This window comes from Pipra filicauda, unplaced genomic scaffold, assembly GCF_003945595.2.
Source record: "Pipra filicauda isolate LSUMZ 115617 unplaced genomic scaffold, ASM394559v2 scaffold32_size4067784_pilon, whole genome shotgun sequence".
Taxonomy (NCBI): domain Eukaryota; kingdom Metazoa; phylum Chordata; class Aves; order Passeriformes; family Pipridae; genus Pipra; species Pipra filicauda.
The window spans coordinates 436,108-452,923 of record NW_024104454.1 but is presented as its reverse complement, the minus strand read 5'-3'; the positions used below and the strand labels follow the sequence as shown (position 1 = coordinate 452,923).

Here is a 16,816-nt window from a genome sequence, read left to right as displayed (position 1 = left end):
CTGTTTCAGAAAGGCTTGGTAACAGGGGAGGAGCATGGGATTGACATCTCAGGGCACAACAGGGTAGGAGAACTCAGGAAAGGAGGAGGAACTTGGGAGGAGTCGGGCATTAGGGACCAATGGGGACTCATCCCGCACCGTGGCACTCCTCAGCCAATCAGCGCAGCATGACCGGGAAAATGAGGGAGTAAACAACTTCTGGCGGGAAAACAGCTCTGGGCAAGCCCGGGCAAGTCTTGGGCTATGCAAGCAAATGGGGTTAATACGGCCCTGTGGAGAAAACACATCAAACAATGTTTAAAACAGGGTATGAATGAGCAAGTCCATAAAATGGAATCCCTTCACACATTGAGAAGGTCCCTCCATGCTTTAAAGCGTTCCCATTCGGACACAGGCTCCTCAGCACAATGTGGGATAAAGGTAAACCTTCTGTACTTGAGAATGTTTCTCCCCTGGTCCTGGGCTACGTTGTACTATATATTATCACTGTCATCAGAAAGGGTGTGTATAAGAACTTGAAAAACCAAACCAACCTGTCTCTAAGGTGTTCCATATATCACAGTCCTGCAGGTGGCTTTATTTCTAAAGTTCTGGGCTGTGCTGCTGTCGAAGCCTCCTGCTCCCCCTTGCTCCCAAGACCTACTTCTGGACTTAACTGCTGCATAAGGAGTAATCACCTACCTAAAAGTAAGCTCCATTTCTTTACTGAAGTCATTGTTTATAAAAGAGCTATAGGCTGCCAAAACGGTTTTGCTGTGACGATTTTATCAGACACTCAACTGATGCACTGCCTGCCATTCTCATTTGCGCATCACCAGTTTTCTCAATGATAAACAGTTGACTTTGGTTTAATGAATTAATGGTGGAGACAAGCATGGACCTCAGCATCTTTTAATATGTTAACAATTTAGGCATGTCTCACTAAATCAAAAGAGATTGTTTGTAATGTAAAAACTAATTTCTAGATTCGGTGAACCCAGCACCAGCTGGAGTAAAACTAAGAGCTGTAAAGCTCTCCTGTTGTTTGAAAAAACCTGATTGACTCTTCCAATTTCTATGTCCCCCAAGTGTATTCAAGCAGATATGTGCATACATAAGCAGCACCTGCTAACGGTAAGATAATATTCAATATGGCTCAAACCAATATCCTGTTTGCATAAAATACATGAAAATATATTATCTTTTTCAATGATATTAATAATTAACATTTTTTCTGGAACATCCAGAGCTCTATATGGGAGCAGCAGTGTAAACTGCATATGAGTAAAACAGGATTTTTCCCTCCCAAATAGTTTTTGCTGCCTGTAAGGCATGTGGTCAAACCTGTTGGTAGGATTTGAAGCTGGCAGCTTTGCCCCACACCTGCAAGCCCATATGTAGTCCTCAGCAGAGACTGAGGCTGCCATTCCACTTCTTAGTTTCTCATTCTCAATTTTTTGTTTTTTAAATCCAGTGGCCTTGGATTTTTTTCATACCCCTCTTTGCTTGTAACAGTTCATCCATCTTCCCGGATACTATTTCTCCTTGAGCAAATCTACTTTCCTTGTTTCATGGATTCTGAATTTCATTCCAGACATTTCTTTATGGAAAGTCTTACATGTGGGGAGGGAGGTATAGAGTGGAGGAGATACTTTGAATAGGTTATCTTTGCAATCATTCTTAAATCATGTCTCTCCAATGATCTGCAGAGAGATTCTATTCTCTTCAAGATGGCAATTGGCTTTTAGCTGTTTTTTTTTGCCCACTGAGTTGGCACCAGGGTATACTCACAGTAGGCTGCTCATTGCACTGGGGGGATGATAGTGACAGGAACTCTTTTACATAGATGATAAACATGAGTAAGTCTCTAATTTGTTGGTTTTCAGAAATACTTGGGTCAATATACTTGGAATGTAGTAAATATTGGTTGACTTCTTTCTGCCTGGTCCTGTGAACTTCAGAATTCTATTCATAGTAAGCCTGTATCATCTCATTAAAGTATTGGAATTAAACAGTAAAGCAATTTCAGAAAGAAATTAAATATTTTATAGTTGTACTCAATAAATTTTTTATTATATGCTGCAGCAACTTGGAACTGATTCAAATGTCACTGGTTTGACTTCATAAATTGTTTGTAAATAGATATCTTCCCCTGTGTGGGCCACTCAGTCAGAGGAATGAAAAAAAAGAAGACTGGGACCATCATGAACTTAAATTCTGGTGATTTTTTTATGTCTGAGACCTTGCAGTTTCATATACATCCCTTTGTATGAATTCTGTAAAATTCTGCATTGCTCACTGAATATACAGTGTTCATCCAAATGCACAATTACACACATATGTATGTATGAGGTATTCTACATTAAATACTTTGGCAGAAACGCATAGAGAATGAAGGTTTTTACCAGACTGACAAAATCTCTAAATATTGCCTTCCGTGTTCCATCCATAATAATATGACTAGGTGAAAATGTGGTGTCCTGAAGTATTACCTTGCCACATATATGAATTCTAGTGTATCAAAGCATTTCAGGGGACTCCCAAATGTTTCCATGTTCCATATCTCATCATTGCTTAATTTAGACTAAGATCAGCTTTTTCTTACAACTCTGGAGACCATGAAAACTTCTGAATGCTTCCCATTTCTTCAGTATACACAGCTATTTGGACATTTTTTGACTTTGTAGTAGTTTTAAATTACACATTGATCTTTAAGACCAGACCATGTTACTCTAGTAAACATTTCAGGTGTCTTTCTTCTACAGATTACCCAAGATAAAATTAGTTATGAAACACAGAAGCAGTTTAGGTCTGGAAAAAAAAGAGACAAAACTGGTTTAAGCAGTTCTGTGTGAAGTCTGAAAGACCAGAGCCACAATTCGGTCCATGTATTTATTCAACAGCAGGAAGTCCATGTCCATTCCAGTCTGAGGAAATTAATGCATGTGTACATGCATGATATATGTATAAGAAAATGGAATGAGCAAAAATTCTCTTCTTCTGTACCTGCTCTAGTTCCTATCATAGATCATGTTTTTCTCTGACACTTGTTTCTCATATCACCAGTTAGTAACCACTTTGTTCTTCAGTAATCTTATTTTTTGTGCAAAAAGCTTCTTCCCTGAAGTGAATAACCATTTTTCTACATAAATTCTCAGTTTCTAATCACTTTTGAAAGCATATTTTTTTCTCAGACTTTGTTAATCTCCTCACACTCTGGTGTGGATGACAACTGTGGCAGTGTCTTACAGACAAAGTGAGCATCCTTATGGTCAGAACAATGTTTTCTCATTCATTTGTATGAGAACTTGCTCAAACCTTTTTTTCCAATGATATTATTGAACCATAATGTTAATATCATGTATATGTTTCTAATTGGTTTATTGCTCACTCTTATTTTTATATCCATAGATTTCATTATCAAGTTCCTAGGAATGTGTCATTACAATAATTTTTACTGAAAATCTATCTGTAGTATATTGGTCATCTGCCTTCTTTCTAAATTTCTCAGTTCCTTCACTGCAGTTTTCAGAAGATCATCATTAACTTCAGCTGAAGCTTAAATGACTGTGGGCAATGGTACCTCATAGAACTATACATACACAGCCAGGGAATAATGCCTATAGCCTTAAAACTTTGCTCCTTAATATTATCTTTCCATCTTCAACTAAAGTACTAATATCTTAAGGTGATGCTGGAGTCAGTAACTCAGAGCACATTTCTGCCAAACACAATGGTTTGTGATCCCCTGATGTCTTTGACAGGACTCTTTGGGACAACTGAAGATGTCTACACTGTCTGTGATCATCAAAGAGGTATGCAGACAGGCTCCAACAGAAAAAAAGAAATTGTACAATGTCAAAAACTGAAAAGTGATTTGGGTTCAATTCATTTTAGATGAATCATGCAGCAAAAAGGCTACAGATTCTGAAACTGCTGCTGAGCCTTCTGTTATATGCATTGTCTGCTCTGATCTTACTGACCTTTTCAAGCATATCACCAGTCATAGTTAAAGGTGCACAGGAATAGTAGCAGCTTTAGTTTTGTTTGTCATGCAATGTGTTGAACTGATGCTTTCTCCTCTTATTTGAAAACATGATACACCTAATTCAAGCAGAAACTTTCAAAGGCCATTGAAGTTCATTATGAGGGGCTCAGCATCTATGGCTTCAGATTCTTGACTCCTTTTGTTTACTCCATGTGTTTGAAATCCAGCATTTCTCACTGAAAAGATACCCACAATACACCACGTTAGCTATAGAATGGAAGAGTAATTTATTTTGGGAGATTTATGGTTCCTCACTCTGCAACTTTGTGGTGAATAGTGGAGACTGGGTAAATACACACTTAGATGGCAATGACTAGGATTCTGAAAGCCACTAGAGAACAGAACAGCTGTAGAAATGCATCTGTAATAGTGCAAGAGTTCCCCACTACAGAAATTGCCAATGTTAAGGGTGCAATGTTCTAACTGTGCATATGGAAAACCTGTGCTTTACCAGGCCTTACATCTCATGTGGGGAATCCCTAATCCGTTTGAAGGAATTTATTCCAAATGTTCTGGTGTCAGATCAGGTTCTTGTTCAGAAGTTTAAGTAAGCACTGCTTGTTAGAAATCTCCCTTCTGAATGCTTGGAATTAATTCCTGAATAGTCCTGGCATTCTTCTCTGTTCTCAGGTTGAGTCATTCAAAAGGCTCTGAAAAGGGAGGTAGTACAACCCACTCTGCTAATGAGCCAAACTTTTGGTTAGAAATGGGAAAAAATTACAACTATGCAAAATTTTTCTCTTCCGAAGCTATTTTTGTTCTTTTACATGAGAATACTGGTGGTTTTATGGAAAAGACCTTTCCTAGCAAGACACATTTTGAGTAATAACAGTAATTTCCACATGGCTCCTGATGATGCTAATCCATGACCACTGAGGACATAGTGTTTTGTTTCTATATCACTAAGTTTGACATATGAAATAGAATATAAATCTTCTTGCTTCAAGATGGTTATATTTAAAGCCCTGCAGGAATTGAATTTTTTTTAAAATCATACTGGTTTAATATTAGTTTTCATTCCATCTTAGAATACAGTCCTAACTTTCATTAAGAATTCCCAAACTCACAGAAAGCAGTCTGTTTTAAAATTTAAACATGCACTTTTAAATACCTGATATGATTCATTCAAAGTTAATTTTGGATCCCTTCTTCTTTTACCTTGACTTTTATTAAAGATCTACCTGTTATTCAACCTTCTTCCATGTCTTTAAACAAACAAACAAAACACCCCAAATACAAAACCCACAACACCGACATTGAAATAATCCCAAGGTAACTTCTGATATTGGCATATACACGTTTGCCAAAGGCAAAGTAGCCCATCTGAGGCATTTTGACAATATATAACTTTACTGTGGTCTGTTACTAGTTAACAGTATAAGGTCTGTGGTGCTACACCTGCCCAGCTCTGAATTCATCCAGATGAACAGTGGTGCAGCAGTTATACTCGAGCAATCATGTTAAGTTGAACTCCACTTGTAGCTAAGTGAAAAGCTCCCTTAGTTCTTAAGACACAAGCTTTATGCAACAATCAGGTCAGACTGCCTCTTGCTAAGCAAAGATGAGCTGAGGAAGTAATTAGCCTTTTCTGACCAAGGCAGGAGCTATGTTTCTTCCTGCACATGTTTTCTATTGCTCAATTCTTCATGCTTTTAGGCTTTCTAGGAGTCCTTTCTGGTTACAGTAATTTCTCTCCTGAATCAAATTTAAACCAGCCTTTGAATTCTCTTATCATTTCTTCCACAGTAGCCAAGGAGTACATATAACATGTCTAGCACACACAGATAAAGCCACTACTGCATTGCATAAGCAGCCCTTGAGCAGAAAAGTACTTTGCTCTGCAGCCAGAGTAGAATGTAGGTCAGCCTAATAACATTCAACCTGCACTTTTTTCTGGTGACAGTAATAGGCTTAAGGATCGTGATCCCAACATCTTTTGAAAACCTGTTTTGTGCTAGGTAGAAACAAAGTAGAAGCTCAAGTTAAACAGAAGAGAAAGTGATGGCAAGACTGTCTAGAAAGAAACAGATGAAGACAACTGATTTACAGGCTATTGCTAGGCTTAGGTCCTGTTCTAAAAGAACACTGTATTTTAGTGTATGAGCCCAAAGTAAGTTTCTAAAATATTTTCTGCAAAAATGTGAAGAAGTTCCAGCAAGCCCGATCAGTTACAGGACCCTGGCTTAGAGGGACTTTCATCTGGGACAGTGCAGCCACCCCCATGCTCCCACAGGGAGAACTACAGAGTTAGTTTGCCTTTCCATTCCCACACTGGTAATTTTACTGCTTTTATTTTCTGGCTATCAGAATATATCAGCATTTGTATCTCAGGGCATTTTTTTTAATACAAAGTGGAGGATATTAAAATTCGTGACACCAAAAATACTGTGTAATTTTTCATTTCTTCTCTATGTTTTCCAGCCCTTGGTGAAAAGGGCAAAATAATACAGAAAATTCACACAGTCTCTGACTTCTAAATTTCAAACATTATGACTAAATTAAATGTCTTTTCCAACAGACAAAAAGGTGGACCGTGTTACATAGGAATGATCTGCCCACCTTATATTAAAGCTGGACTACATATAAAGAGACCAGACAGTTTTGTTTTGGCTGATGGCAGTATTTCCCTCCACATATATTTTCCCACACATACTGTATTAGCTTGCCTGCATATGCCATGCAGCAGTCAATATATCCCTGGAAAAGTCTGGACAGCTGTCTTTCATTTGGCACACATTCCTGAACCTACTTGAGACTTATTGCCTTCCACAGCTTCACTTGTCACCACCAATAAAACCACATCTCCTACAAAGTAGGAGAGTCATTTTAGAGGTGTCACTTTAGCTAGGGAACTTCAATCAAGTCTCTTGACTGAACAAGCTCTGTAGTCTGGGAATATTATGTCAAGAGATGCTATTCTCTGAGAGCTGCCCAACCCAGGCTCCATGAAAAGTACAATAAGATAGTCAGTGCAGCTGAACAGGCAGTGGTGGAATGGAAAAGGTCTGAATTCTGTGTTTTCTTCTGCACCCCCTGCTACCCATCATCATCCTGTTTTAGGCACAATTCTGGTATGTTCTTGTCACTAGGGGGTCTATTGGCCCTTATGTTTTTGTATGGTGATATGAAGTTTTACCTGCCCCTTTCTTTTTCTCTAAAAAAAAACCCTGAAATCTTTCATAGAGTCTATGTCTTTGGCTGATCTTTCCCTCCTTAGTGGCATAATACCTTGATCATGTTCATCATTTACAAGACAGGAAAGCTCCCTGAATTCTTTACTCTGATATGAGGTAGAAAAGGCATGAGCACATGTGAAGGTGAGGTGTTGGTGTCAGCACCTTTAAAGTGCTCGTCATATACAATAGTACTTCAAGGGGCCATAGCATATTTAAAAAGAATGATTTGAACCTTTCCAGAACCAAAGGAAACACAGAAACTGGACTACATGAGTGCTGTTCCATGAATGAAACATGCTGTGTCATTTATATGACAATACAAATCCTACCAGAGAAGATGATATTTATCAAAACAAAGTCAAAGTTTCAAGCCCAATGGCCAAAGTATTTCAAGGTTATTCACTGTACCTGTGGATTGGCAGAATAAATACTTCAGCTTTTCTTTCATATTGCCTTAAGATAGGAAAAAAATGAGCAACTCAGCACTCTTTTAGATAGAAAAGGGAAGTTGTAGATAGAACAGGGAAGTTGTAGATAGAAAAGGGAAGCCACGACCTTTTCACTCAGCTGCATATTGCACACAGATATGGGGAAAGGATCTAGACTGGCTTGTGGCAGCAGGTCACAGAGCAGCCCCTGAAACACAGGGCTGGATTTGTGCCCAGCCCCACAGGGACACCCATCTCTTGGTAAATCTGTCTAGTTAAGGACATGATGATGTTCCAGTTTTCCCAAGGGGGGCTGGAGGCTGTTGGCAGAGGATTAAAAAAAAAATAAAAATATGCCTGATTCAGAAAAGGATCAATTCAACTTTCTGCTTCTCTTGAGCAGCCTCTGAAGTTGGGATTCCAGTAGAGCTATAGCCTAATTTTAAAACTTTTTGTTTTTTACCTGGCAGAAGGCCTGTGAGCCTGCTGCTCCCAGCACTCCCATTCTCCCCCACAGAAGCCTTCAGACTCTGACATAGCCAGGTGTGTTCAGTCTGCAGGGCTTATAAAGTTAATCCAATGGCAAGCTCCTCTGATTTTCCTTTTAACTAAGGAGGTGAATAAAATCTGGGATTCAAATATCCTAAAGGTATGGGTCCCAAAAGTCAGACCCAGAGCTTCTGCCCACCTCTTGGCTTTGCTACAATGTCACAGTAGCGTCTCAGGGTTTAAAACACAGCATGCAGTATTACATTAATCCTATATGTGCATACATATGAAGATATTTATAGCATGGGAATGATTCATGAAAGCAACCACAAATTCCTCTGTAAACCTTTAGGAGTTGTAATTAAAGTAATTAGAAGTATTAATTACTTTACAGAAGCCATGCAGGATGCAAGATCCATAATACAGTTATTCTGTCACAATTTCAAGCCCTTCGAATTAATTTTACTGTGGAAACTTCTCCAGCCTATTTGCATCATTTTGCACTCTGAACTGGCTGTCTAGACAGACAGATGCTATTCACTTGACTTGCAGTGCTATCATAACTTATATTAAATTACAATTTCATATAAGCAATCCCTAAAATCAAATATTCAGGATTTATTCGAAAATAAAATAATAAATAATGGGTAACTGGACTAAGAAACTGTGAAGTACAGATCAAGTGTAAGATGCTGTGGGACGTGAAAATGAACTCAACCTTTTCTGTTTTCTACACATTACTTTCATTCACATGCTTGATTGCCTTTCTTTTGCTATTTACTGTTCTGCAACTGCTCCATTCCAGTGATATAAGTATTACAGATAATATATTCAAAATTAATTTAGAATCCTTAAAGATCCTAAAGTAAGGGTCAGGATTGGATCCCTGTAACTGTTTAAGAATCTCAACTGAGAGAAATTACTAATCATCTTTAAAAAAAAATAGAAGAAAATTGAGTAACAAATGAATGACAATAATGATTCCAAGATGTATACTTGAATTCTGTTTTCACTAAATGTTATTTGAATGGATGCAGAAAGGACATATCCTTGCCATTGCCTCTGCTTCTTACAATCACCCAAAAAAGGTAGCTGTACATGAATCCAGCAGAAGGAGACTGCAAGATCAGACTTTTGCCTGTATGTAGCAGTCTAGCTCACGGAAAGAAAAAGCAGAGTTTTTGAAAAAGTGTGCCCATCACTATACCCAACGAGATTCAATAATAAGAGCCTGTGTTTCGATTCTAGAAAAAAAAAGTGTTTAAATTGCAGCTTATGCTTGTTAACTGTATTATATAGATTTATCATACCAGGCCTAGGCATAAGATCAGTAATACATTTTTCTAGGGGAAAAAATTATTGCAAATATATGCATATTTCTGTACATTTTCCTGGTAACTGCACTGCTAAGGACAGAAAGAAGCCTGTTAAAAAAAATTTGGAATTTAATTGGCAAAGCAGTTTTAGGTTACAACTGCTTGGCAAGTTTACTTGGAAGCTCTTTGTCCAGTGATGTGTTTTCAGAGTAGTATGTTTTTCATTTTCTAATCTAACAAAACAAATATTCCCTATGAGGACATTAACATTATTTTAGATTAAATAAATGAAAGAACTTGCTGGAATTCTTAGAAAAAATGTAATAAATTAATGTTATTTACCTATCTGCCACAAATCGTAACTAGGTAGCTTTGACTATTTTCACATCTAAGACCGAAGTTATTTTAGTCTAGGAATACATCACTTCTTTATATTACAGAGTGCTCAATTCTCACAAATTCTGTACTCTGACTTTTTAAATTTTTTGGACTGTAGTATTCAGAGGCACATTTTCTTTTTTTCCCACGTGTAAACACTTTTGCTTGAAATGTCTCACACAAGATGAAATACAAAGGGCTGTACAATAGGAAGCAAAAAATGCAAAACACAGGGCTTGATGCATTTGAGAGGAATAAGGAAGGAAAACTGCAGTCAGGAGAAGGAAGAAGGATTAGTTTTGTTTGAAATATGTTTATTAAAATGAAGTGTACCATGAATTTTTCATTGCAATATTCCTTTTTCTTGTCAAATATGTTGCAGATCCTAATTCTTTCTGGACATCTATCCACCCAGAATACTGGAGTGAGCACAATGTCTGTGAATGGTTGCAGTTTTGCTGTAACCAGTACAAACTAGATGCCAACTGCATTTCCTTTCCCCACTTCAATATCAATGGCTTGCAATTATGCAACATGACCCAGGAAGAGTTTCTAGAAGCTGCAGGCATTTGTGGTGAATTCCTGTATTTCATCTTACAGAATATCAGGATGCATGGTTAGTGTTCCAGAAATAAAGCGCTGAATTTTTGTGTGTTTCACACTAAAAGAAAATGTGAGATCCACGTTCTCGAGCACTGAAAAAAGGCACAGTACAGAGGCCACTTAGATACTGCACGAGGAGTACACAGAAATATGGCAGGCAGAAAATCTTCCTGCTACCTTAGGCCTCACAATCACACATAGACCAGGCACAACTCTGTGTGCCAGTCAAATCTCTAAATACCCACGAGCACTTCTCTCTCCTTTGGTTTTCTACTAAAACTGGTCAACCTGAATGATCCAAGGGAAGTCTACATCCTGACGGGATATAGAAAGACATAACACATTGTTATTCCTGTAACTCAAAGTAGTGAAGATTGCTTTGCTTCTTAAAAAGTAAGCAAGAAGTTTTGTTTGATGAGGTTATTATCACTGCAGTATGCACCTTATTAATAGTATGCTTAATGATGGTCTTGAATGAAAACACTTTTCATATACTGTCCTTGTCTTAGAAGACTTATTAATGCTTAAATGAGTCGAGGTTCAAAAACTAAGTTATTGGTAGTTTAGAATAAGTGAAATAGAAGTGAAATTTCTGCTGCAGATACTCTTTCTCTACAGTCATGCCCGCCAAAGATTAGTGTGTATGCCTAACTAGGGCAATTGTACCCAGGTTCATTGTGATGATGTGAACAAAGGAGTTTCCACTAAGCAGGGAAATTCAGAATGTCATTTCCTTGTGCCCCTGCAATGAGAAACTGAGGAGCATTTTAGCTCCTTGAAGCCCTCAATGGCTCAAGCCTTCTCTGGCTTAGGGGAGTATTTGACCAAACTGGAGTTACGTGACTGCTGAAAAAGGATTAAAAACTTAGGCATGAAAGTCCTGGAGGACCTTGTGGTAGCTGACACTGCCAGCGGCTCCCAATGGTGAACAGCTGCTTACTCACCATGTGCTGGGATTTATCCATCCCTCCCTGGTCCACTGCCTACTTTTGAACTGCCAAGTGGGGAGAGAGGTGGCAAGGCAGAATGCAGCAGTAGAGGATGACCTGGGTACCCAGCAAACAGGGAAGGGCAGGCTGAAGCTGAAACAGGATCTCTGAGAGACTGGGAAGACCAGAGAAAAGGAGATGCTTAAGAAAATATGTGGATAAGCTTTATCAAAATGAAGCAAGGTTGTACAGTGACTGAGACATCAGTAGGACAGGTAAGACTAGGAGAGATAAGAGAGACTAGAGATTGTCACAAGAACAAAACAGCTCTTTGGTTTAGGTTGGAACTGCTCTGTGGGACTGACTGGCATCACTTTCTTCCACCCAGTTAGTGTTCATATATCATGTCAGAGAGGCCATTCAGAAAGCAATTATTAAATGCAGGAGATAAGGATGTTATTAAGGGAATTAAAGAATTCAGAGCTGTGAAGAAAATCTCATTAAGAAAATTATTTTTTTATAGTCAGTAAAGAGATAGAACACTTGGCAGCGAACGAAATACATATGCTCATGCATATCCACCTTATAAATTGCATCAGACCTGTGAGGAAAGACAGTATGTGGCCCAGTAATGCAAGACATTACTACAGCATACTTAATGACCAAACTATGGCTGCACAAGCAGGCTTAAGTCTAGCTTTTCCTAATTTTGTATGCCACACTCACAGCATGAGTTAAGTTTCTTGAATGCAGATTTGTACATGCAATGCATTTGTTTATGTGTTGTGAATGTAAATACTCATTTAAAAGATGATACTGTTCTAAAAAAGCAGACAACTCCCAGCCTTGTGAAAATCTGATTTTCAGCCATAGAGATGGTCTTTACTTGCTTAGGGAAAGGAGAGAGGGAAGATTGCAGGAGTATTTTTCAACGGACAAGGAGCTGAACAAAAAAAGACTCACCTAAGTGTAAAGAAAGGGAGAGAAGCTGTCATATAGACAATGGCAAAAATGAAGTGCAAAGGGACCAGAGGGAAAAGAAACAATACACATGAATCATAAGATCAGAGACATACAGACACAATGCCAAGCATAAGAAGAAAATCCCAAAAGTTAAAAAAAAAAAATCCCCAAACAACACAAACATAGTCATAGTGGGAAGGATAAATCATTTTTGCAGCAGATGTGTTGAAAAATTATTTCGTCATTTTGCAGCCTGTATTTTCTACATCTGTTCTAAGATAAATTCACGAGCAATGATGCAGTAGACAAAGACTTGGCTTTAGATTTCAGTCATAAGTTAGTCTTGTGAAGAAAATAACTGAACACTGGATTATGTTTTTCCCTTTTAGGTATTTCCTTTTTTAATGATGCAGAAGTAACAAAGCCATCAAACAAGGACTGTAAGTAAACTTATTTGTACATGATAAGCTCCATTCAGCAGGAAACACTGTATTCAAACATCAGCAGTATGTAGCGGATGAAGAGAGAGATTTCTAAAACAAAAAAGAAGGGCCTTTGCTTCTTTAATGTTCTTTAATGCTGAGGCAGTTTTGACATTTTAGAAGCACTGCACAGCACTAAGCCAAGAAATTCTTTGACTGCACATCATGGAGGGGTGCATTGCATGCATGAATACCATGTGCTAAACTCCATATGTCTGCAGAATCCAAGAATTTTGAAGAGGGCATTGAGAAAAAACTCATGTTTTGTTGTGCCGCAATACACGCAGTTGCATGCTAATTACTCACTTAGAATCACAGAATCATAGAATGATTTGGGTTGGATGGGACCTTAAAGATCACATCATTCCAACTCCCCCGCCATAGGCAGGGATGCCATTCACTAGATCAGGTTGCTCAGGGCCCCATCCAACCTGGCCTTGAACACTTCCAGGAAGAGGCCAGCCAAAACTTCTCTGGGCAACCTGTTCTTTTGTACTGATGTAAAGTGCTTCACCAACCTCACACTAAAGAATTTCTCCCTAACATCTAATCTAAACTTGTCCTCTTTCAGTTTAAAACCACTGCCCCTTGTCCTGTCACCATCTGCCCGTACAGAAAGTCCCCCTCCCTTCTTTTTATAAGCCCCCTTAAGGTACCAGAAGGCCACAATGAGGTCTCCCCAAGGCCTTCTCTTCTCTGGGCTGAACAATCCCAGCTGTCTCAGCCTGTCTTCATAAGAGAGGTGCTCCAGCCCTCTAATCATCTTGGTGGTCCTCCACTGGACCAGTTCTAATAGGTCCATCTCTTTCTCGTGCTGAGAACCCCAGACCTGGATGCAGCACTCGGGGTGGGGTCTCACCAGAGCAGAGTAGAGGAGCAGAATCCCCTCCCTTGCAGAATCCCCTCCCACCATCCCTGCTGGTGATGCTGCTTTTGGTGCAGTCAGGATGCATTTGGCCTTCTCCTCTCTGAGCACACAGAGTTGGCTCTTGTCCACCCACGAGCACCCTGAAGTCCTCTGCAGGGCTGCTCTGAATGACTAATCCGAAGTTAAGGTGATTTCTACATATAACAGCACTAGCAGCTTTTTCAGTAGTCACATTATTTGTATCACTTCTGATTCTCAAACAAACTTTTGAACTGAGTTGAAATAACAGAATTTAGCAATGCTGGGAAGCAGGGTTTCTAACTCCTCATACTCCTGTCTTGTTTTCAAGGCGAGCAATGTTAGTTACAATCTTTCACTTGAAACACTTAAAATGACCTTGAAAATTGCTTTTAAAACATCAAGTTGAATACAATGTCAATCAATGGAACAGAAGTTATGAACGACATAACCTTTGCAAGACATTAAAATGTACTGATTTCTGGAGTTAAAAACCCAGATTCTAGTGTCATAGGTGTTTGCATGACCGGATATTTTTTTTTTTTCTGGAGGAAATAATTTGAAGCCAGCTCCAGCAAGGCAATGAACTAAAATTTTGAAAGTTACATTTAGGTAAGTGCAATTGATTTGTGAGGATGACAATCCAATAATAAAATGTACCGTAAATACTGCCTTAGTACTTAACATGCATAAGAAAACATCTACTAAATATCTGTCTTCCTCCTGTTCAAGACCTACAGAATTCTCACTTGTGGGAATTTGTAAGGGATCTGCTCCTTTCTCCTGAAGAAAATGGTGGTATCCTGAAATGGGAAGACAGGGGACAAGGCATTTTTCGTGTTGTTAAATCAGAAGCTCTGGCAAAGATGTGGGGACAAAGGAAGAAAAATGACAGAATGACATATGAAAAATTGAACAGAGCTCTCTGGTGAGTTAATGGGCAGCAGTATCCCTCATTTCATTTGGCTTCTATTCCAGCATCCATTGTTCATAACTATTATGAAAACTTTGGGGTGAGAGGGAAGGATTGGGTGGGTGGTTATTTTCTTCATGTTTTTTCTTTAGGTCATGAGATAGCTCCTGGCCTCCTTTGCTTCTGAAAAAAATCCATAGGGCTAAATAGAAAGCAGTATAGAGTTGTAACTGTTGATGACAACAAAGTAATCACACTTCATCTCAGTTGAGCATGTTACACTACATTTGCCAAGCAACCCCCCAAAAACTTCTCTTTTTGCTGTTCCAGTTACACTGATGGTTTCTTCTCAACTGTGATGACCTTGGGGAAAAAGTACAACAAATCGAAGATCACAGTTCTTTGTAATTCTTGCATCTTTCAAACAGTGGAAGGCATACTCCAAGGCATGTGGGAAAGTTTAAACCTGTTTAAAGTCTTGAGAGCAATTTAACAGAAAGAGAGGAGCTCTCTGACTGTAAAGAACACGGTGATTCACATACTGTTCTGCTGTCATGAAGTCCACGTGAAAAACTTCTCTATTGTGACTTCTGCTACTACTTTGTCCATTGTTTCTTTTCTGGTTTTCCTCTGCAGTTACTATTATAAAACAGGCATTTTGGAATGAGTGGACAGAAGGCTGGTGTACAAGTTTGGAAAGCATGCCCATGGTTGGCAGGAGAACAAGATGTGAATTGCCTCATGTTTCCTTCTCAGTACAGAATGTGCCACATCCTGAATTATAAAGCTGCAATGGATACTTGAGGGAGAGTTTTTCTGCTCCCTCTCTCCCCTCTGTCAGTCTGGTTGAACTCATTGCAGATTGCTTCAAAAGACAGAGTAGAGCAACAAAAACAGCACTTGAGTTTTGGAGTTGTCCTCCCCTTCATGATTTCTGCCAAGCACTATCTCTTGTACCCCTTTACTGCTCCTCAAGAGATAAAGATTAATGTTGATGTTTCAACACTCCCTGCCTCTCTCTGTCTTAGCCAGTATGTCCACTGGGAAGTATTAAATTCTGCCCAGTTTCACTGCCATTTAAAAGAAATTGTTTAGGTACATCTTCCAGTTAGGTTCCTATACTTTGGAGTAACACAGAAAATTTTCCTTCATTTCATAAGAAAAACACTTTTCTTATCCAATATACCCTAAACCATTGCATTTCTCAGATATGCTAGAATTCAATATGTTGTTCAAAATGAGCAATTCAGTCCTCTATATTTATCTGGATTTAACTGGTTCAGTCAACTAAGTTAACAAAGAAAAAAGACTATTCTGAATTATTTATCAAGCAGCTATCTTCCTTGCCTATTGATGTCATCTATGCAATTATATTAACCTATATATACTTGGTATATTTAGTTTTTTGAGCCAAAAAGGAGTTCACTGCAATTATTTATCACTGTTCTTTGTGCTGTATTGGTGAGTTACCATTGTTCACATGATATCAATTCTGTTATATAGCAGAATTAATATAATTTTTATTATAAAGAATTTTGATGGAAATATTAACTCCTGTGAAATCCAAGGTCACTTTTTGCAACTTTGTATGCACAGAAGTTTGAATTTTTCTTCTATTAACCCGCATGAAGGTGAATTCATGTGACTTTTGCATTTGGAAGAAGCAGTTCTGGAAAGAATATAAGCATTTGCTGAAGTAGATTAATTTTGAAATGCAAATTATTATTTGTGGCAAGGTTTTTATAGAACTTTCGCCCACATCTATACAACCATATGTTTAATTCTTCAAAGCAGCCTATGACATACAGTTTTACATATACCAATAAAAATTAACATGCAGTAAGTGCCCTCAGGTGCTCCCTACCTTAACTTTACAATAAGTAAATTGGTTAGAATGAAGGATGATATGTGAAAATTCAATTGTGTTTTTTGAAAGCATCATAGTCATTTGGTAGTTATTACGGACATTGGTTTTTACACATTACAAATTTAAGCAAATCTAAATCCATCAACAATTTTAGGCTAACCACAAGTGGCTTTCAGGGAGTTTTGATGGGGTTCTGGTCTTGCTTTCCAATGGATGTCTTTACAGCATGTTATTCCACATAACCTGAGTTCATTGTTGAGTTCCTTTGTTCTTTAGCCCTAAAAGTCTCATTCTTGAAAATCAGAAAACTGTGACCATGTCTGCAATAACAATTGTGTTTTACAGAAAGCATTTGGTTT

General features: G+C 38.4%; 1 protein-coding gene across 1 annotated transcript; it reads left to right on the top strand.

The window, feature by feature from the left end:
- Window positions 1-401: 401 nt before the first annotated feature.
- Window positions 402-15,597, top strand: ELF5 (E74 like ETS transcription factor 5). The gene is given in 7 exon segments (XM_027732628.2): window positions 402-420; window positions 563-687; window positions 3,668-3,794; window positions 10,197-10,430; window positions 12,699-12,815; window positions 14,410-14,605; window positions 15,227-15,597. Coding segments are annotated over 5 exon segments (768 nt in total). The 5' UTR covers window positions 402-420; window positions 563-687; window positions 3,668-3,670; the 3' UTR covers window positions 15,324-15,597.
- Window positions 15,598-16,816: the final 1,219 nt, after the last annotated feature.